The sequence below is a fragment of the Pinus tabuliformis genome, chromosome 9 (assembly GCF_031772625.1).
Source record: "Pinus tabuliformis cultivar Carrire ecotype Pingquan chromosome 9, CPIR1, whole genome shotgun sequence".
In the NCBI taxonomy this organism is placed as follows: domain Eukaryota; kingdom Viridiplantae; phylum Streptophyta; class Pinopsida; order Pinales; family Pinaceae; genus Pinus; species Pinus tabuliformis.
The window spans coordinates 1901896627-1901918879 of NC_142307.1; the positions used below are offsets into that span (position 1 = coordinate 1901896627).

Below are 22253 nucleotides of genomic sequence, written 5' to 3' on the forward strand. Positions count from 1 at the left end.
TAGCTTGGAAAGCTCACGGTACTATAGAACCAAGAATATGATACATGTAGGATTCATGTAGACTAAAAAAAATAACGTAGAATATCAAATTATTATGGATATCTTAGTTAGATGTCATATAAAATACATAAAACAGTGTTTTGATATGGTACTATAAATTGTATGGTTGGTTTTGATATAGAAATATTTGGCATTTTAAATAGAAACATGCATAATATGGCATGGATATATTTTCTACTTGATTAAGAATGGTATGTTTCAGTTTTCATGGAGTTGCTTCCAATTTAGAATGGTTTTGCATGAAGAAAAAGATATCAAATACATATACATAAGGTTAACACCTTAGTGATAGGAGAATAAAAAATAACTAAGTATCTTATGACTGTAGGAAAATTCAGGTCAAGTTTAGCCCAAGAGGGGGAGCATGTAGTGTCCCTTCTTGGTGAGATAGATTTGGTGACACTTAGAGAGGTTGATTTTGATATAATGACATAATATATGCATGACAGACTTATGTACATGCTTATATGCTATAGACCTGGTTTGGGTCACCTAGCTGTTGTGTGCTTAGGATAATATCTATGGTTGTGCGTATAAGAATTGATTTTGGTTAAGAGCATATTATCAATGTTTTCTCTTCTCATATCCTCGATTGGTCATAACTATGTGACATGGATGGTGATTCAGGATTGAGACACATAGATCCATGGATGATCATGGTTATGTGTAACATATGGTTAATTATGATTTATGGATGATACACGATTTTTATGATTATATATGCTTAATCTTGTATTGAGCAGGATGTGATAGGGGACATAATTATTTACAAACAAGGATTTTAAAATTATAATGACTGTGGAAGTGATGATACATGATTTTTATGATTATATATGCTTAATTGTGTATTGAACATGATGTGAAAGGGGACCTGATTAGTTGCAAACAAGTATGTTCAAATTATAAATGATTGTGGAAGTCATGATACATGATTTTTATGATTTTATATGCTTAATCTTGTATTGAGCAATATGTGATATGGAACGTGGTTATTTTCAAACAAGTATGTTCAAATTTTAAATAGCTATGGAAGTCATTTCTCTAGAACCAAAATGGTTGTGGAAGTCATGCACAATATTTGGTAAAATGTGAATAAGTTAATTATGGAATTCATTGATTCCTTTGATCTATGAGGTTGTGATGGGTGCAGGTCTTGGAACAAGGCCTTACTGACGAACCACCAGATGGGTATGAGCTCACAATTAGTACCTTAAAGTGAAGCATGAAGTTTCAAAGAAGAGTAGATGAAAACCCATGGAAATTAGGGCGCGAAGTCCTAAATCCATGAAAAATAAAGACGTGGAGTCTTGTATCTATAATAAAATGTTTAGGGCATAGAGTCCTGAATATTTAAAAAGATCAAGGTATGGAATCTTGGATCTTTAGAGTAGATCAGGGCGCGAAGTCCTCAATCTACTAATGCACGAAGATGTGTACAATAGGGGTGTGGAATTAATTTCCTTAATAAAACCTCTTTTCTAACAATCCTAGAGTGACTTTCTAAAACAAGAAAGTCATGTCTAGCATCTCAAGCATGACTTTCCAAAAATAGTAAATCACCTTGCATAAATTGGCAATCAACTATAACTGAAAGAAAATCACTTAACTTATCCTTAATCAATCCTAATAGTTCAATCTCGACTTAATTTTCAATATTATTAATATTATTATTATATTTTATGAGACTATGATATTATTATTAAAAGGTAATTACAAGTCACCTTTATCTCCTCAATCACATCACAACTCTCTCCGTGATGACTCTCATGGATCTATGTAAATATCTCTCTTTTAATAATACATTACACTATATTTTATGCACTCATCAAAGAATGGTATATTCCTCTTACACTCATTAAAGACATGTCATAAAAGATTCCTCTTACGCTCTCTTTAATGCATAAGTCACACTCTCCTTAACTAAGGCATGCACACCTCTCCTAAATGACATGAGTTACACTCCTCTAAATGGAATACAAGGCATGCATATTACTCCTCCTTTATGACAAGAATTTTTTGCTCCTCCTATATATGTGTCTCATGTATTCTCACTTTGGGGGAGAGGGAGGTGCATTGTGATACCAAGAGCTGGAGAGATTTGAAAAATATTATGACAATGAAAGGCTTGGAGAGTAGCCAATTGCTTTCGAAATTATTTTGAAATTCCTAAACTAAATTACTAAGTATATCTACGTTGTGGAGTTGACCATGAGTGGTGTTGGGAGGAAGTGAAGCTTATCTTCCTCAACTTGCCTTAGATATCTCTCTACTGTTATATTTTGGTACTGTTTGTGAGCTCTTATAGCTCCGGGGTTCCAGGGGGAGAAGTTCTCCTTGGATATGGTTGGGAGGAGAACCGGATGGTTCAAATGAGTTGGTTAAGGGATTAAAGATGGATCATATTCTCAATGATTGGAGTTGAATATCTCTTCAAGTATAATTTTTATTATCTTAAAATTATATTATAGCTTTAGCATAAAATAAAATGTAGAAATTTAAATTGTTGTAAGAATGTAATTTGGTTTAAGCTTATGTTATTTGGAATCTTATTGGATAGATAAAAGTGAAGCCTAAGAGTGGTCTATATGAATGAATGTTTAGATTTCAAGATGTTATGGAATTATTATTGGTGTAGTCTATTGTACTAACATTGGTATTGTAGCATTTGAGAAAGGAAAGACAAATACCACTGAAGGTAATGGCAATAAAAAAATTCCAAAGGACTTGGGTAATAGTTCATGAGTTATGGTTTTATTTCATGTAATTAGAGACATGTTTTAGAAAGGGTTTTAGGATATTTTGCAAAGTGTTTGAGAAAATCCATGAACGAGAAATGTTATTATTATTTTTATCATTATGCATGAATAAGTGTTAACTTGCAGCCTATCAGAGAAGTAAATGGATGCAAACCTAAAATATACCAAGATGATTCAATAGACCAGTCATTGAAATAAAAATGTTAAAAAAAAACAAGATGGAAGACATGAGTTTTAAAGAGAATCATTGAAGTAAGTTTGAATCATTATGTATTGCAATAGTTCAAGATGCTTGCCATGGGTTTGTAGGAATGATTGAATGAAAATAATGTTTGATGAATCTCAAAGCCCTTCAATTCACTTACAGTGGATGAAATGATTTTGAAAGGTATTTGGACAATACATAAGTAACTATAATTTAATTATAGGTTGTTATTTGTTTTGCATGGTTATAGATTCAATCTTGCATGCCATCTGTTTGACAAAAAATGTAAATGAAATTCCTGAGTCAACATATTTGCTAGTTTTAAAAAATGAATCGATGCATGGTTTCGTACCGACTCATAACAACATCAGGGGGTATCGGTGCCAAAGGACCTGTAACCCCCAATTCGATTCCAGAAAAAAAAACTTTTCAAAATCTAGATCGTAAATATGAGCGATTTTGCAGATTTCTGTTGCCAACTATGTGCATCTGTTGTCAAGTTTTGGATGAAAGAATAAAATGATTTAGTCACCGTTTTAATATTTTGTCATTTGAATAATTAATATATAAATCTTATGATCTAAATAGGTTGAGGGAGAATCTTATATTCATGTCAAATTTTCTTAGGAGATTGTGGCTTCCAAGTGTTTGACAAAATGTCTTAATGGTTGTGGATTGCATGTTTGCAAAGTGTTTGTTAAAAGGCTTCAATGGTTGTAGATTGCATGCTTACAAAGTGTTTGTCAAAAGTCCTCAATGCTTGTAGTTCGTAGATTGCATGCTTGCAAAGTGTTTGTCAAAACTTCATGGATGTAGTTTCGCACATACAAATTGTTTGAGTAAATGCCCTACTCACTGTAGCTTTTATGCACTAGAAAAATTATGAATAGAATATTTAATGGATGTAGCTTCCTGTGTCTGCAAGTTTTTGTATGAATGTGAAAATGAATTTAATAAGTTGTTGAAGTGTGAATAGAAAATAAGGCAGTGGTTACTTTTATTATCTAAAGATTTCATTTAAAAAAATGGTTGTTGTTAGAAACAATTTTACAATGACCATTTCTGTAGGAATTTGTGCAAATGAGCATAATAAATTTTGTATGGGTTGCATGTATTCATGGGTACATTCTTGTGCTTCAATGATTGTAGGAAACAACTACTTGTGCCCAATTTATGCAGGCCCATTGTTTTAATTGACACATTTTCAAAAATAATATGATTCTAAATTGGTAACATTAGTTTCTTTCGCTGCAACATTCATTACACAGTTCTCATGATTGAAGCATTAGCTTAATCATTGAAATTGAGAATTTTAATTTATGAATTTGGAAATGTTGTTGGGTCAATATATTTTGTAATATTAAGATAAAGCTATTCCCGACTTCTTATGTTATTCTTACATTGAAATAGCTAAAAGAACATGATTACATGATAACTAAGTTAGTCATATTATGAGTAAAAACATAAAAAAATAAAAAATAAAAAAATTGAGTAATAGTATTCAATGTGACCTATAGTTCTCTATACTATTGTTTTCTACTTGGAATTTGGATTTGTTCATTGCTCGTTCTTTTCCGTCCATTTCATTTTTCAACTATTCTCGCTCTTTGTTGTGTCGGTTCAATGAAGTTTTCAACGAATCTATCAGTGCATTCTCTTGCATATGAGTTTTCAATGAAACAAGGTTTGGATTCATTTAATCTTATGTCTGAACTGCTTCCTCATGTGAGAGCGCATATTAAGCTTCAATAATCAATTTCAATGCTTCAAATGCAACAACATCATTGGTTATTACTTCTCTTAAACCAAGTGGGTGAATCAAAATGTTGGATTCCACTTGTTTTCTCTCTCAAATCTACCTTCATACAAACTCTAGGCTACATTCACAAGATAATGAAGTGTGTTGAAGACCAAATAGGAGCATCACCTCATCGACATTTTCCTATAGTTCATCACAATTACCCCCAACTAATTGAGAAAAAATGGTTAATATATCTCATCCTTAAGAAACTACCTACATGTGGATGCGAGAAATGTCACATGGTTCGGGTTCGAGTCCGGGTTCGACAATGATTAGGTTCGGTTTGATTTCGAATTTTTTGATGAGATTTGCCATTAGGTTCATATATATATATATATATATATATATATATATATATATATATATAATGAAATATAGGATAAAATAGTAAGAAATCAACATTAATAAACATCAACAATGCTTTCACAAAAATGGAAACCACAAGGATAAATTACAAGCTTGAGTTGTGACATGAAGTTATGAGTTTTGATCTATGGACTTGGTCAATGGCTATGAGGTTCGATGAGGTTCGCCGAACCTCAAAAAAAATTAAGGTTCGCTAAAATTCGAACCTCAAGGTTAAAGCTCAATGAACCTTGTGACATAGGATGTGAGTTGATACTTACATCCGTTACAAGGGAATATATTTGCAAGCCTAGGAAAATTCTTCAACTCCCAACAAACCAAAGTCTTCAAAGAGATGAAACTTTGTCTGTCTAAGATGATGCGATAATTATGGCATGTAATGGTTACGACTTGGTACACAAACAAATTACTCAACAAGAAAAAATAAACTCCTTTCGTTAGGGTAAAAGTAGTTTACATATTCATGGATCTGTAACCTGATTGCCCCAAGTCAACAACCTCAGAACCTACAGGGACTTATGATCAATGTCCTAAGATCTGTAAACAAAGACAAAGAATAAACATCCGATCTACAATCTAGAATAGCTAGAAATGAATGACCAAAACATATCACTGGCAAGGTTCAGAGCATCAAGCCTCAAAACCCCAGAGCATCAAAAGAAAAACCATCCTGATCCCCCAGCCAAACCAAAGGAAGTGATAATAAAAACACCTCCGATAACAAAACCAAAAATAATCGATAACAAAAGACATACAATAAAAGGAAAAAAGGTCAGATGAAAACCCAAATCAGAACCAAATGTCCAAGAATATAAATATATTTAATGGCTTTTAGATGGTAATAGGTGTGTGTACTTTGAAATAAGGTTTTCAGATTTTTAATCTAATATCATAATTATTAAGTGTTTGGTTTAATTTTCACAAAATATTTTAGAATATTCTATTATTATTTACAAACAAAAACTTCAAATTTATTTCCAAAATAGTTCTAACATTTTTTACCTTTAATTAAATTGATTAATTAAAAAAATCATACAAACTTGTCATATGAAATCAATATAATATCATGATTTATGGTATTAATAAGCCATAATATTATAACAAAACCTATTTACAAATTAAAAATCTCCATAATAATATGGAGGTAGATATCATGGTTAATGATCTTGTTACATGTTTTTTAAAATGAAATTATGATTAACTTATATATTAATTCTTTTTATAATTATCAATGTTAATAATAATAATTTAAAATAAAGTTATAATTTATAGTTAATTTTTATAATTTTTTAAATTTTAACAATTTCAAAGTAAGTGTTTTGATGTTTAATTAGGTGTCTATTTTCGAATAGGCATTTGTTAGGGATTTAACCTCCATAAAATATTCTAGATTATTCTTAGTATTCACAAATAATACATTGGGATTTATTTTCAAAATAGTTATGATGATGAACCACACTTGTTGGTTTGAAATGTGTCCACCAAAAATTTCTCTTATGTGATTTTTACTGAAAGACTTTGCTTAATATTTTTTCTTTTTTAATTAAATTAATTAATTAAAATGAAAACAAACGTCATCTAAAATAAATTATAGGTTTTTGGGCATATGGTATTAATAAGCCATGTATTGGTCCATAGTATTGTAACAATACCTATTTACATGTTACAAATCTCTATGGTAATGTGAAATTAAATACATGACCAACGTTCCAGATACAACTTTATACCTTTCTTTCTTTCATGGGACATTGACTCCTATAAATTTGTATTCATTAACTCTAAAATTTATCACCCGCTAATGGCTAGGGACTATGAGTCAGGAACCAAATGGAGAATCATAAGCAATATATGACCAACTTGCTAATAATCATCATGAAGACTGCATGTAACACCAAGAAGAAGTTTACAACTATGGATTCTAGGCAATATGCTTCTCAGATGATAACCGTTTTTCAAGGTGAACATAGGTCTCCATCGGATAAACATACGAAAAGAAAATAACAATGTGCACAGTTTAGATCAAATAGCCTTATATTTGATAGCAATGTTCTTAGATAAACCCAAAGTTTTCTTAAGTTATCTATTCTGCCAAGTTACAGTCGTTATTTTCGGTTCTCACAACATGGATGCTTTTGAGAGCATAACTCTATACATAGGTTTACCACGGTCAATGGCATGTTGCTCCCAATCAGAGAATACCCCGTATGGGTTGTCGTTGAGCCATCCCTCTGCATTACATTGTTGATTATCATTATGCTCAATGCTCATTATAACCTTTCCTTCGCCATATTGAAGGAACTGATTCTTCATGCGCAACGCTACCTCTTTTACATCTGACTGTAAAAATATCTGCAAAGAAAAGGAAAAATAGTAATCTGGTCAGAAATTTTCATTATTGCTTATAAATACAGTATGAAAGCAAACATCTGTAAACCCTGGTAAGCACAGGAAGTCATCAGCACATTTAACACATCCCAAAATTGTAGGTGGTAGTAAATTATATAAGGTATGAATATTTAGGATGGAGGCTGTAGAAATGAGGTCTTCTAATAACATGCAGGTAAAATGACTGGAAGTAGAAATGCAAATCTGTTTATCAAGAAGGGGCAATAGTGGCTTAACAAACTAAGGAAAAAAAAATGGAGGTCAAAGGCAATCAGAAATTCCCTAAAAGGAAATGGTTAGTGATAGAATGTACAACTAAAGATATATGTACGGGGATTCACTTAGTGAATCTTTGACATATCACGTGTGTTTGTGGCATATTAAACAATATCTTTAATTTGACTATATATGGGAAAATCCTTTTAAAAATCACATTATTTAACCCCCTGTCAATATGAACCCAATACAGCTTCCCAATTTAACAAACCCCTATTTTCACTAGATATTGTATGTATCAATTTTTTCATTAACATTTTTTATACCCCTTTATATTTTTTTATTAATTTTAAGCTCTATTTTTTATATTTGTCAATATATAAACTCTTTACCCCCAATATATTATGTCATTTTTTTCTCAATATATATCCCCAAATATGAATCCATGTAGTATGATATTACTCCCCCAGTAAAGCCCGTATAGATATACGCCTTTCTAGCAACAACTATGCAAGGGGAGTGGATACCATTAGAGAAGCCTCAAACATATGTCTCCACCATGACACATCTATGTTGCTAGTTTCCTTTGGTGGAGAACTTAAATGTACCTATAAAATTTTGAAAGTGCATTTTACACTCACAAGATTGTATATTTGGTATTCAATTTTTATGCAATTGTACTAGTAGTCTGTCACTGATTAGGGTAAGAGAATGTTGATCAGGGAAATTCAAGATATCCCAATTGGATACTTGTATGAAGAATATTCTTATTGTTACTATCGGACTTGTAAGGAATCCCTCTTATTGTTACTATGTGATTTCTATATGCGATGGTGCTACGCCATTGCTACTATGTGCCATCTATTTAAAACGAGATATGACAATTAATATATCTGATTCGTCGTTAAATTCACCCCAGGTGTCATCTTCCAGAAAATAAGCTGAAAATTTGATCAACTAAAACCCAATGGATAAATAAACAATATAACTATCCTTAACAACTGTGTATTCCACTTTCTGATTTCACTATCAGTAGAAACATCCTAAGAATAAAAGAAAAGTTCTGAAAAAAAAACAACAGAATTTAGCACAACGCCTAATTAGAGTCAACTTAAAAAATATTAAATGAAAGGTAATATGAAGCAATCATATAAAATACGTCATAAGCTCAAGACATGTCATATAAAGGAAAAACGAAGATTGTCATACATTTTATTTCTCATGCCCTAAGTAAGAAGGCTAAGAACAATCTTCCTATCCCTCGAGTCAACAAAGTAATTGATACGTTGCGAGGTGCAGAGATTTTCTCTAGGAATGATTCGAAATTGGATTACAGCATGATCATTCATACATACATATAAAAGTAGAGAATACTGATAAAACAACCATTAGGACCCATAGGGTCATTGTTGGTTTGTAGTTATGATTAGGTTCTATGAACACTCCAAAGTTCAATCACTTACTGGCATTGTTACTATATTGGTTGGTCCAAGCCCTAGGATATGCATTTCTGCATATCTGATCCTGACCAAGCCCATAAATAACCTAGGATCTATTAGAATATTCCTATTCCTATTTAGTATTTAATACTCATTTTTTTAGCTGTTGCTATTTTTATTCGTTTAAGCAGTTTCTTAGATGAAACTGAGTGTTTCCATATTCTACATAGAAACTTGATGTTTCTATTATTGTAAATATCTCTGTATTATCATTGAGCTTCTTGCTGACTCTGAATTTATTGATTCGACATTCTTTTATGGTCTCAGAGCGAGGTTAAGAGATTTCTTGAACAGTTATTCTCTCTGCATCCTAATCTCTTGAGTTCTTTCTTTCATTCATTTCTAAGGTCGAGCCTTCTGTAAGCCAGGTAGCCTTCACTGAGTCTTAGCCTCGATTTTGCTCACTGTGATAAAAGCTTACAGTCGTCTATCTCGATACAGAAATGGATTCTTCTCCTGCATTATCATTTTTCTGAGGAATTAAAAGTTGAAGAAACTCTTGGATGTGGTTTACCGATTCTGTTTGGATAATCGCTACAGCACTTTGTGGCGGTGACCGTCTCGTGGGTGCGGGATTCGTTCTCTGGCTGGCTGACTCCGCCATATTTGTTTTTACTGTTGAACTGCATCTTCCTCACATTTCCAACGCAGCATCACCAGTTTGCATCACAACCCGGAACCCCAGGAGCTGGACCGTAGTGTTATGAGCTGTAGTCTATTTGTCGTTTGAAGCCTTGTGTCGCTGGGTTGGGGGGGCTGTTTGCCTCTCAATGACGTGCTCCAGACACTGGTCTCATTGTGGCCCTCGTATTTTCTATTGGTCAATCGTAGCAGAGACGTGAAAATTTGAGACGACAGCATTCTCCGACAGTGGAACCACAAAACGACGGCAGCGTGGGTTTATCAAAACGACGGCTCACGTGACGGCATTCTCCGACCGAAAGGCTCGAACATCCACCGAGTATTTTCATTGATATGACAGCAAATACAATCGTGGACGGCTCACGTGGTTTCACTTTTTCAGTCTACGTATTTTTTTTTCCCTTCAAATCAGCTTTAATTTTATAAAGATGCATGCGACCTCTTGTCATGGTTTTGGTCTGGTGCACTGATACAGATCTGAGGCATGGTGTTGATTGACATTTGCACATATTCTTTCCTAGAACAGAATGTGGAGAATTCGAGCCTGAGACAGCGTTTTTGTGAAAAATTCAGGACTGTCTAAACTCTTATCTAGCAAAGACCTGAGTTAATTTTTGTGCATTGTTCAAGCCTATTTCTTTCAAGGCAGAATTTGTTAAGGTTCTGTGTCAGTCTCATACAGTCATCTTGATATTTTCTTGGAATTTATTTGCGGCTCCTTCATTTGAAAAGGCATCACCTGAAAGAAGGGTACAGCTACAGCAGTGGAACCTGCTCTATTGCTACCTTTTCTAGACTGTGGAGATATATTTTTGCTGGGTATATTTTTTTAAAAACCTGTCTAGCAGAACAAAGTCTGTTTTGATTTGCACCAGGATAAGCAGGCAGCTACATTTTTTTGTGTGTCAGACTTCTGTATTGTCTTTGGGAAAATGGCCACGCTCACCAATCTGATGTTAGAAGGAAATCAACGCTTTAATGGCAGCAACTATAACATTTGGAAACAAAGAATGTTGACCATTTTTGAATACAGGCGTCTTGATCAGCTCATTTTGGGCAAAGAGCTTCGTCCCGGTACAGCTGGTACCGATCAAGATAAATTTGATGATCGAAATCGAGAGGCTGTTATGCTTCTCAAGCTCTCTGTCGTTGATGATCAGTTACCACAGATTCCTTCTGGAAAGACAGCTGCCGAAATCTGGCAACAGTTGAAAGAACTGCACGAGACATCTGACAAAAGCAGAGCCTTTTTTCTCAAAAATCAGTTGTTCTCCATCATAATGGACGAACATATGTCTTTACAGGAACATCTCAACAAAATTAAAGACATTCGAGATCAGCTCGAAGCCATTGGTCGGACCATGGAGGAAGAAGAAATGGTAGTCATTTCTTTGAAAAGTCTACTGAAATCTTATGAACACTTCATAGAAACACTCAACATTACCACCACAAATGTTGATCTGAAGTTTCCAGAGTTATGTACCAAACTTCTGCAGCAGGATTGGTGGAAACAGCAGTTTGGTAATGGTGCTTCATCAGTGTCCTCGGAAAATGCATTTGCTGCAAAATATCAGTCCTCTCAGTCCTTTCAGCAGAAAGGCTCTTCTCAGTCTTTTGATCCTGCTAGGAAGAAAAGTGTGCAGTGTAATTACTGTCACAGGTTCGGTCACATGAAGAAAGATTGCCGACAGAGGATTGCTTCTGAACAGAAGAAACAGGGAGGGCCACATCAGACAGCAAATGTTGCATAACATTCCGAGCAGACAGATTCTGCCTTTTACGCTTTTATGGCTAAAAGGTCTTCAGATCATGTTCCTTCCTCTGCATGGTACATTGATTTTGGTGCATCACGCCATTTCTCTCACAGGCGTGACTGGTTTATTGACTTCTCACCTTTCAGTGATTCCGTGGTATTTGGAGGAGGTGAAAAGTACACAGTAGCTGGCAGAGGTACAGTTCAAATTCAGTCTGGTGGGCGCACACTCATATTTCTGAATGTATACTATGTTCCTGGTATGGAAATTAATCTGCTATCCGTCAGCCAGATTATGAGGAATTCTCCTCAGCTTGATGTTGTGTTCAGTGCACACAAGTGCTCCATTATTGACAGGGAGACTAGTCTAACAGTTGCTGTTGGCCTAGAGGACCATGGTCTATACAGGCTACTTGACACCGGTGACTCTCCAGAAGTGGCTCTAGCAGCACGTGTCTCTCCCATCAGCACTCTATGGCATCAGCGATATGGGCATCTAAATATGCAGTATCTCTCTCAGCTCTCTCGAGAGGGACTTGTGTCAGGATTACCTGATATTCAGACTCAGCAATTGGGGGTATGCAGCGCCTGTCAAGCGGGAAAGCAACATCGGTCTTCATTCAAAGATGGAGAATCTTGGCGCGCATCTAAGGTACTTCAGTTACTTCATGCTGATATTTGTGGTCCTATGAATACAACTTCTATCACTGCTTGCAAATATTTTTTACTTATTGTAGATGATTTCAGTAGAAAGATGTGGGTGTATTTTCTAAAAAATAAATCTGATGCTCTTAGTACCTTTCAGAAGTTTAAAACCTTAGTTGAAAAAGAATCTGGTTGTAACATCATGACCCTTAGGACCGACAATGGGGGGGAATTTTGTTCCTCAGCTTTTGCCAACTTCTGTGATATTCATGGCATCAAACGTCAATTATCCACACCTTACACTCCTCAGCAGAATAGTGTTGTCGAGCGTCGCAACCGCACGGTTGTTGAAATGGCTCGTTCCATGTTACAACACAGAAGTGTTCCAAACAAATTCTGGGCTGAAGCAGTATTTACCTCTGTTTATCTTCTTAACCGATCACCTACTCAGGCTGTTAAAGGGAAGACTCCTGAAGAGGTTTGGTCTGGCCGTAAGCCTAAGATCAGTCACCTCAAAGTATTTGGCTCAGTTGCATATGTTTGGATTCCACCTGCTAAGCGCTCTAAGTTGGATTCCAAAAGCCAGAAACTCATGATGACAGGTTACAGTGATCATCACAAGGCCTATAGGCTGATAGATATAGCCAACGGTCGTCTTAGCTTCAGTCGGGATGTAGTATTTGATGAAGACAGAGGATTTTTTCAGTCTTCTTCTTCTAAGCAGTGTTCTGAGGATCAGCCTCACAGTGTTCTTCTTCCGGTCGGTCCACCTGATGGGAGGGATGATGTAGCATCAGTATTTGATAATACTCTATCTGAGCTTCCTCCAGAAAATAACCCTCCTCTTGCTGCTCCTATTGAGTCTTCTTCATCTCCTCCTGATATTGGTTCCTCTACTCTTCGGCCTAAATGGTGGGCTAAAACCATTGGTGATCTCCGGGATGATGAGCTTCTTGAAGGTAGAACTTCTAGACATAAGAACAAACAACAGTCTACAGTCAATTTTGCTCTTATGGCTAACCTTCACAGTATTTTTGAGCCTCAAACCTATTCAGAGGCTAAGGGTACATCTGAGTGGGAACAGGCTATGGAAGCCAAATTTCAGAGTCTTCAGAAGAATCACACATGGACACTTTTTGATCTTCCTGCAGGGAAAAAGCCCATAGGCTGCAAATGGGTGTATAAAGTGAAATACAAAGCTGATGGAACCATAGACAAGTATAAAGCTCGTCTTGTGGCTCGAGGGTTCTCACAGAAGGAAGGCATCGACTATGAAGAGACTTTTGCTCCTACAGCCAAGATGAGTACCATAAGGCTTGTCCTTGCCCTAGCAGCTCAGTTCAATTGGAAAGTTCATCAGATGGATGTAAAGAGTGCTTTCCTAAATGGTGATCTCCAAGAAGAAGTCGACATGATGCAGCCTTCAGGATTCAAGGTTGCTGGTCAAGAACAGAAAGTGTGTCGATTAGCTAAAGCCATTTATGGCTTGAAGAAAGCTCCTCGGGCTTGGTACATGAAAATTGATCAGTACTTGACAGATAAGGGTTTTCAGCAGAGCCCATCTGATGCAAACCTGTATATCAAGCATACTGCTGATGATATCTTGCTTGTGGTTGTCTATGTGGATGACCTTATCATTACTGGCAGCTCTGCACATTTGATCCATGGGATCAAACAAGATTTATGCAGAACTTTTGAGATGACAGACTTGGGACTTCTTCATTACTGTCTGGGGGTTGAAGTTTGGCATACTGAAAATCATATTTTTCTCTCTCAGTCCAAGTATGCAAAAAATCTTGTGGACAGGTTCAGAATGCAGGATTGCAAACCAGCCATGACTCCTATGGAACCAGGGCTCAAACTTTCATCGCAGTCCTCCTCTCCCCTTGTGGATGAAACTTTATTCAGGCAACTAGTGGGCAGTCTCATCTATCTTACTGCCACCAGACCTGACATTAGTTTTGCAGTAAGCTATATCTCTCGCTTTATGTCAGCTCCTAAAGCTGATCATTGGATAGCAGCAAAGCGTGTGCTACGATATGTGCGTGGTACTTCTGATTATGGCCTCTTATATACTCGCAGTTCCAATCCTATTCTCAGTGGTTACACTGACTCTGACTGGGCCGGTTCGGTTGATGACCGTAAATCTACAACTGGGTATGTGTTTAGTCTAGGATCTGGTGTTGTTACTTGGACTAGTAAGAAGCAACAGGCAGTGGCTCTCTCCTCAACAGAAGCAGAGTATCGGGGAGCAGTTAAGGCATCCTGTGAGGCAGTTTGGCTTCGACGTATGCTTGCAGATATGCATGTTTCCCAGACCGGGCCTACCTCTTTGTTTTGTGATAATCAGGGAGTTCTCAAACTTGCCAAAAATCCAGTCTTTCATGAAAGAACAAAGCATGTGGAAACTCATTGCCACTACATTCGCCAGCTTGTTGAAGACGGCTCAGTTCAGTTGCAATATGTTCCCACAACAGAACAGCCCGCCGACATCTTCACCAAGCCTCTTGGTCCTGATAAATTTGTAAAATTCAGAGGGTCTATTGGTGTTGTAAATAAATTGAGTATTAAGGGAGGGTATTAGAATATTCCTATTCCTATTTAGTATTTAATACTCATTCTTTTAGCTGTTGCTATTTTTATTCGTTTAAGCAGTTTCTTAGATGAAACTGAGTGTTTCCATATTCTACATAGAAACTTGATGTTTCTATTATTGTAAATATCTCTGTATTATCATTGAGCTTCTTGCTCACTCTGAATTTATTGATTCAACATTCTTTTAGGATCTAGATTTTGCAAGATACAGATTTGTATTTGAAAATGGCCAAGATTTGGTTGTCATCTGTATTGGCAATTCCAGAATCCAGATACAGAAATCAAGTCCTATCTAGCATAAAAATGAAGAAGAATAAAAATATTATCTAGTTTCTATGCTTGATGGCCTAAACATGAACATAAATGAAATTTCATGTTTCTGTTTTATGTTTTCTAATATATATATCTATGTTGCACTGGTTTTGGGGGACAGGGGCGCACATCCTGGAATGTCTAGAGCATGCCCTTAAATATTTAGGAGACAGCGGGTTGGGGATGGCCATTATATATATATATTCACTCGGAATTGAATATTAGCATTTATTGTTGTTTCAAGATTGTACGCATAGCAAGCTATACTTTATAGTATCAAGAGAATCTTGCCCTAGTTCGTAAGGGTAAGATGAAGGCAAAGAAAGAGCCAAGTAATGGGTCAACTTCTAAGGGAGTCTGGGTAGGTTCTAAGAAGAATTTAATGAAGAACTATTGATTGGGTAGAACTTGTGTTTAATATGTTTACTATGCATAAACTGATTGTTGGTTCTATGGGTTCCGATGTGCATAATTTCTTTCTGGTTCTAACAAAAGTTAAAAGAAAGTAAAATATTACTATCAATAAATTCAATGTTAGGTTTGATAGTGTTATAAGGGAAATCCTGCAAATACATAAACCACCTAACCAAGCAATCCTAACTTATTATATGAATACATTTCAAGGAACATTTAGCTTTTTCCTCAATCAATGTAAACATAAGAACATAAATGAAGCTTAAAAGAATGCTAAGCGTATAGAAACTAGTTGGTATTTATCAGGAAAACCCGATATCATTACATCCCCAGATGCGAGAGCAAAGCCAGAACATAAGAATAAAGCCTCAACTTCAGCTAACCGTCTAGATCTTATCACTCTCTCAATACAACATATGAATGAACTCCAAATACCAGTAGCTAAATCTCAGAATGCAATGAAAACAACCATGCAAGAAAGTTGGATGGATATACAAGATAGGCTCCAAAACCACAACATTAGTAGAAGAGATTTCCATCGAGGGGTTTATATAGAGATCCAGTTCCGAATTAGAAAGCCCATATTACATTGGAAACAACAAATGCACTAGACCAACCACTTATTATTGGAGGGTCTGCAAGGCTCTTCACACCGAAACTACTTGTGCCATCTATGCAGAAATGATCAGAGCAGGACACTCTCCATAGGCAGACTTTCCAGACTCTTGCAACCTATCTTTAGGTGTTGGGATCAACTATTTGTTTGAGGAACAACAACTCCAAGAGGACGTGACAGAAGAAGATTTAGCCTTCCTTTGATCATCCTAACTTCATCTATGCTCAACAGACCCAGCAAGAACTCTCAGAATGCCCCATTCTTCGTGTCATTGGTGGTCACAGATTGGATCCATCATAATAGTATGGTAGACTATGGCGTCACCATGAATGCAATGAGCTTGGAGGGAGAAAAGAAGATGGGACCAAAAACTTCAAGACCATGCAAAAATGTGTGCCTTCAATTCCCATGATATCCCAATAGTCAGGTTGACTAGGGATTTGCAAGTTCACCTTGCACCACACCTAGATGTGTATCTCAATATCGATGTTACATTTAATGTTATTAACATTTTATCACCTTGGGTCCAAACATTAGAGAAATTTGAGGTAAAAAATGGGCATCAAAACAAAAATGTACAACCAAAATCAACTTTATAATAACCAATAGGATTCAAGATGATGATGCCAACCATGGGGGATGATTCACCATTTTTGGAGTAAAAAGTAAAAAGATTATAAAAAAATATAAAACTATTTTTTCAACTTATATTTTCAATTTACCTCCCTGGGGTTTTTTTCTCAAATTTCAAGCAAGAACACTCATTGGGAATAATCACGTTTTTTCATATATTTCTCATTTTTCATGTGGCAGGGTCCATGGAAAGTATGCAACATGGGTACTCTTTGGATGAGGAATTAAATTCCGCATCCAACGAGTGCTCCCTCTCGAAATTTGAGTAAAACTATAGGAAGTTAAGTTGAAAATATGAATCGAAAAAGTAGTTTTTTCTTTTTTTCCCTCTAAAATTTGATGATGTAATCTAATCTTATTTGTTATTTACACTATTATCTAATAATATTCTTAGGAGACCCATTTTAGACCTCAAAATTTCTCTAATGAGTGAAATTATCGACAATATTGGTGAAATTATCAGGAAACTTAAAACAATACAAAAATAATCATTTTTTTCAAATTTTTAAACTTATAAACAACATTGAACATCAAACAAACATATTGTCACATAAATATGAAGATAAAACTACTATATAAAATGTATTAAATGTCAAGTGGTACATTAGATATCGATATTGAAATATGATATTTGTCCTTAGTCATAATTCCTAATAAAATAAAATAAAAGCACATCAAAACAAAAACAAATGTATCTCATGACATGATCATCATGAGCAAATTAAAAACTACAAGGCTAATCATGATGCACTAAGATATCAATGATTCTCTCTACACTTTTACAACCAAAGGTCACCAATGTCATTCTTCGTCTAGAAGCAATACATGGACTTGTTGAGGTGGAAGGTGCAACTCTCGGATAAAAAGGTGTAAGATGAAGTGAGATGTTTTTTGCTTCTTCCCCTAGTTGCCAATCTCTGTGGAGGTAGTGCCATTGGCTGTGGCACACTTTCAATATCCTGCCCTTGCTCCAAATCTATCTCTCCTAGAAGTGGAGCATCTTCCTCCTCCTCCTCCTCCAACTTAGTATCTTGTTCCAACCACTCAGGGGCCTCCTCCATAATAGGCCTCTCGGTCTCCACCTTCCATGGACTCGTGGTGTCAAGTGCAACCAACCAAATGGCATTCCTATTGTATACTTTGTTTATCTGCCTCACACATAACTTGAGATTGTAGTAGACATAGACCATGTCATTGAGGCGATGGACATCTAACCGGCTTGAGGGGCATTTTGTAATTAGAGGATGATGCCCCATGGGCATATCCCATAAATTAAATTAATGAAATTATAAAGAAAAAATGAAAATATCTAGCCTATTATGCTTTTTGGGGTGTATCTTTGCAAAGACACTTCAACTGCACTCACACCCTCAAGAGCTACAAATTTGACTTAGCACCAGAATAGCAAGCTTTTGCAACTATGTGACTCTTCTACCATAATTTTGTTGATTTGAGGTAGCATCAAATGTACTCTAGCTATGAAAATTGGTGGAGAGGCTAAAGCACATGAGTTCTCCAAGACCCAGAAATGGTTTGGGGAAATTCCACCTAGTTAAAGAGATATTAAAATAATATTGGAGTTCCTAAGTCTAAACTTAGGAAAACTAAAATATTAATGGGGATTAATATAAAACTGGGTGAGAATGTTCGAAATGAGATGGATCAAGCCAAATCCAATCTTAGTCGTTGATTAGATATTTAATTTCGGTCATTGAAGACTCAACTTCAAAAGTATAAGAGGAGGCTTGAGGGTCAGTTGGAGAGACACCAAGATTGATCAGTCAGTTCGATTTTTTGGAGTGGGGCTTGCTGAGAAAATTCGAACAAGTGATCTGAGTTGCAGCGAGGGGCAGTGAGTGCATAGCAGAGAGCCAGGAATAGTGTCGGAGGGCTAGCGCAGTGATTGAGGAGGCTACACAGAGTTAGTAGGAGCCATGTAGAGGGCTAGAGAGACTGCACAGATGCTAGCAGGGCCTGCGTGGGTGATGCAGAAGGCCAAAGAGATGACGCAGAGGAGCAGAGGGCTGACGTAGGGGTTCCATAGCTACGCAGAGGCCAGCAGGGCCGACACAGAGCCTGAGAGAAGCGTTGGAAGGATTTTCGTGGAGCAGACTTGCTGAATATCTACTTCCAAAGAGAGGTATTACTGCCAGATAGAAATCTCTGTTGGGTGAGCCAGTTTGGCACCCTAGTTGTAGTCAAGAAAGCTGCTTAATAATAAAACCCTCAAAACTGTTGCACCAACTTTCCCAAGTTGAGTTTTTCCGGGGACAATTGTCCAAAAATAATGGTGTCCGTTGTGTGTTTGTCTGTTATTTCAGTTGATGATTCGTAGATGAGTTGAGACTGCATTTGTGTTTATTTTCAGTATTTATATGGTTAAATAACTCGTTAAGGAATAAACAAGTAGGTGAAATAAACCAGATAATGCAGGAAGAATTTCTAACTTGTTAGACTTAGAAATTTCAATATGGTATCAGAGCATTGCGGATCATTAGAAAATTTGCAGCGAAAAAAGTGGTCCCGAGAGATAGAGTTGTTCCCACACAGAAGGCAGCAGACAAGGAGTGACACAAAGGGCCTGCATCATAATTTCGAGCCAGAGGGAGGGCGTTGGCAGAGGCAGAGAGAGGCAGAAGAGGCTTGCGAAGAGCCACGTCATCCTACTCAGTCAAGTAGGCTTGACGCAGTTGGCCAAAGGAGCGATTCAGCCTTGACAGAATTGCGCAGAGCTAAGAGGCTCAGTTTCTTCAGCTGTTGGGGCCTACAGAGCTGTGGGCAGATTGTGGATTGGGAAGCTGGTGGGGTGCTATTGCTGTTGAAGCAGAACAATACCTAATGGGACAGAACCAAGGTAGAGGGAGCCGCTGCCTTGAGAGATTTCTAGCCAAGAAATCCAATCCGTGTTGCAGGTGCAAAGAGGATCAGAGAGGAGCAGTTCGACAGTTGGCAGGAGAGAACTTCTAGGAGGGAAGTCGAGACTCAGAGGGAGTCCAAGAGAAGAGCGGAGATGGCAATGAACAGACTGAGGGATCAGGACAAGTTGGATGTGGCCTCCAACTTTGTCATCTGGAAGGCCAGGATCCTGTCTGTTCTAGATAGACATCGCATCAAGGGCTTCGCCTTGAGAACCATGGCTATCCCAGTCGACCCAACTGACAATGAAAGGTATGAGGATGCAATGGCCAAGGCAAAGTGCATAATCCTTGATGGGGTCAAGGATCATGTAGTACAACATATTGCTGAGAAGAACACAGCAAAGGAGATGTGGGATACTTTGACAAAATTGTATCAAGTCACTTCCGTGCAGAGGAAGATGCTACTGGAGAATCAGTTGCGGTCATATCAGATGTAGAAGGGGGAGTAGATAGATCTATACCTCAACGGGTTGCAAGAGATACAGGACCAACTTACTTCCATAGGGGCCACACCAGATCAGGAGTTCATGGTGACGACCGCCCTAAATGCAATCTCCGAGGATTGGGAGACATTTGTCCAAAGTATTTTGGGCAGAGCGATTCTTCCAGGATGGGAAGAGTTGTGGGCAGCCCTTTGCCAAGAAGAGATCAGATGGCTGACCAAGGCAGGGAGTAGTAGCAAAGGAGGTCGAATCAAGAAAGAGGAGGAGGAGGATGCGACTCTGGCATCTGCGGGACAGTAGGGGAAGAGGAGGAAGAAGGACACCTCCAAGGTGAAGTGCTTCCATTGTGGGGAGTTGGGTCATTATGCAATCCAGTGTCCCAAGAAGAAGAATAAGGGAGAGGCTTCTGACTCTAGGGTAGCTTCGGCTAAGGCAAAGAAAGAAGTTGAGATGAATGATGACTGTGCCATGAGTGCTCATGCACCTCTAAAGAAGAGGTGGGGTGACATCAAGCTGTAGTCAGGAGGACTACGGAATATGTAGGGACAGGATCCTTGAGGTACCCAAACTCTTGGATCATATCCAGCTACGGGAGTCCCGAGAGACAGTAGTAGGATGACGAATGTCAGTAGAAGTAAGATGTGGATGGAGCGACAAGGCAGTGCTAGAGTGCAGAGGTCTATAGCACCGCAGTCAGGGTTGCTGCAGTGCAAGAGGCACAGAGGTGGTTGCAACAGTGCAGAAAGGCACAAAGGTGGTTGCAGCAGTGCGAGAGGCACAGAGGTGTTGCAGCAGTGCGAGAGGCACAGAGGTGTTGCAACAGTGCAGAGGCAACAGAGGGAGCACATGATAGTAGCAAAGGTAACTTCAGCGTCAGGGGGCTTCTAGCTTGACAAGGATGTCAGTAGTTGGGTCGATCAGTTACTTACATCTCGATAACTAAGTTGCAGTGCAGCAGTAACAATGGTAGTGCTATGGGCAGCACGATGCAGCATGATGAGAGAGAACTGCAGTACAGATGCAGTGTTGGGAGGAAGGACCAGCAACAGCACGGATGCAGAGGGAGCTGCAGTACAAATGTAGCAGTGGCAGTGGTAGAGCCATGGGAAGTAGTGCAGAGGATGTTGGGCAATAGGCCAAGCATCAACACAGGTACTGGTGTCGGATGATCAGGGTGATGTTCAGTGGTGGAGCATTACTAGAACACATTCCTCGCTAAGAGGGAGTGTTGATTTGGGGTAGCATCGGATGTGCTCTAGCCATGAAAATTGGTGGAGAGGGTGAAGCACATGAGATCTCTAAGACCCAAAACTGGTTTGGGGAAATTCCACCCGGTTAGAGAGATATTAAAATAATTAATATTTTTAATGGAGTTCCTAAGTCTAAACTTAAGGAAAATTAAAATATTAATGGGTATTAATATAAAACTGGGTGAGAATGTTCTAAATGACATGGATCAAGAAAATCTAGTCTTAGCCGTTGATTAGAGATTTAATCTTGGCCGTTGAAGACTCAACAGGAAAAGTATAAGAGGAGGCTTGAGGGTGAGTTGGAGAGACACCAAGATTGATCAGTCAGTTCGATTTTTTGAAGGGGGGCTTGCTGAGAAAATTCGAACAAGTGATCTGAGTTGCAGCGAGGGGCAGTGAGTGCATAGCAGACAACTAGAGATAGTACCGGAGGGCCAGTGCAGTGATTGAGGAGGCTACGCAGAGCTAGAAAGATCCACGCAGAGGGCCAGAGAGACTGCGCAAAGGCTAGCAGGGCCGACGTGGGTGACACAGAAGGCCAGAGAGTTGACGCAGAGGAGCAGAGGGCTGACGTAGGGGGTTCCAGAGCTACGTTGAGGTCAGCAGGGCTAACACAGAGCCTCAGAGAAGAGTTGGAAGGATTTTCGTGGAGCAGACTTACTGAATATCTGCTTCTGAAGAGAGGTTTTACTGCCAGATAGAAATCTCTGTTGGGTGAGCCAGTTTGGCACCCTAGTTGTACTT

The 22253-nt window shown here is 37.7% G+C and overlaps 1 protein-coding gene across 6 annotated transcripts in view; it reads right to left on the bottom strand.

Annotated features, from left to right (window-relative positions):
* Positions 1 to 7130: 7130 nt before the first annotated feature.
* The window catches only part of LOC149156541 (uncharacterized), a 488936-nt gene continuing 473813 nt past the window's right edge, over positions 7131 to 22253 (bottom strand). For 3 of the 6 annotated variants that reach the window (XM_089438267.1, XM_089438270.1, XM_089438269.1), the window contains one exon: positions 7400 to 7537. Coding sequence is in view for 2 of the 6 variants with exons in the window: in XM_089438264.1 (XP_089294390.1) it covers positions 7304 to 7537 (234 nt within the window). In the remaining 4 variants the exon portion in view is untranslated. Of the gene's footprint in view, positions 7538 to 22253 lie in introns of all 6 variants that reach the window. The other 3 variants (XM_089438264.1, XM_089438263.1, XM_089438266.1) reach the window with 2 other exon arrangements.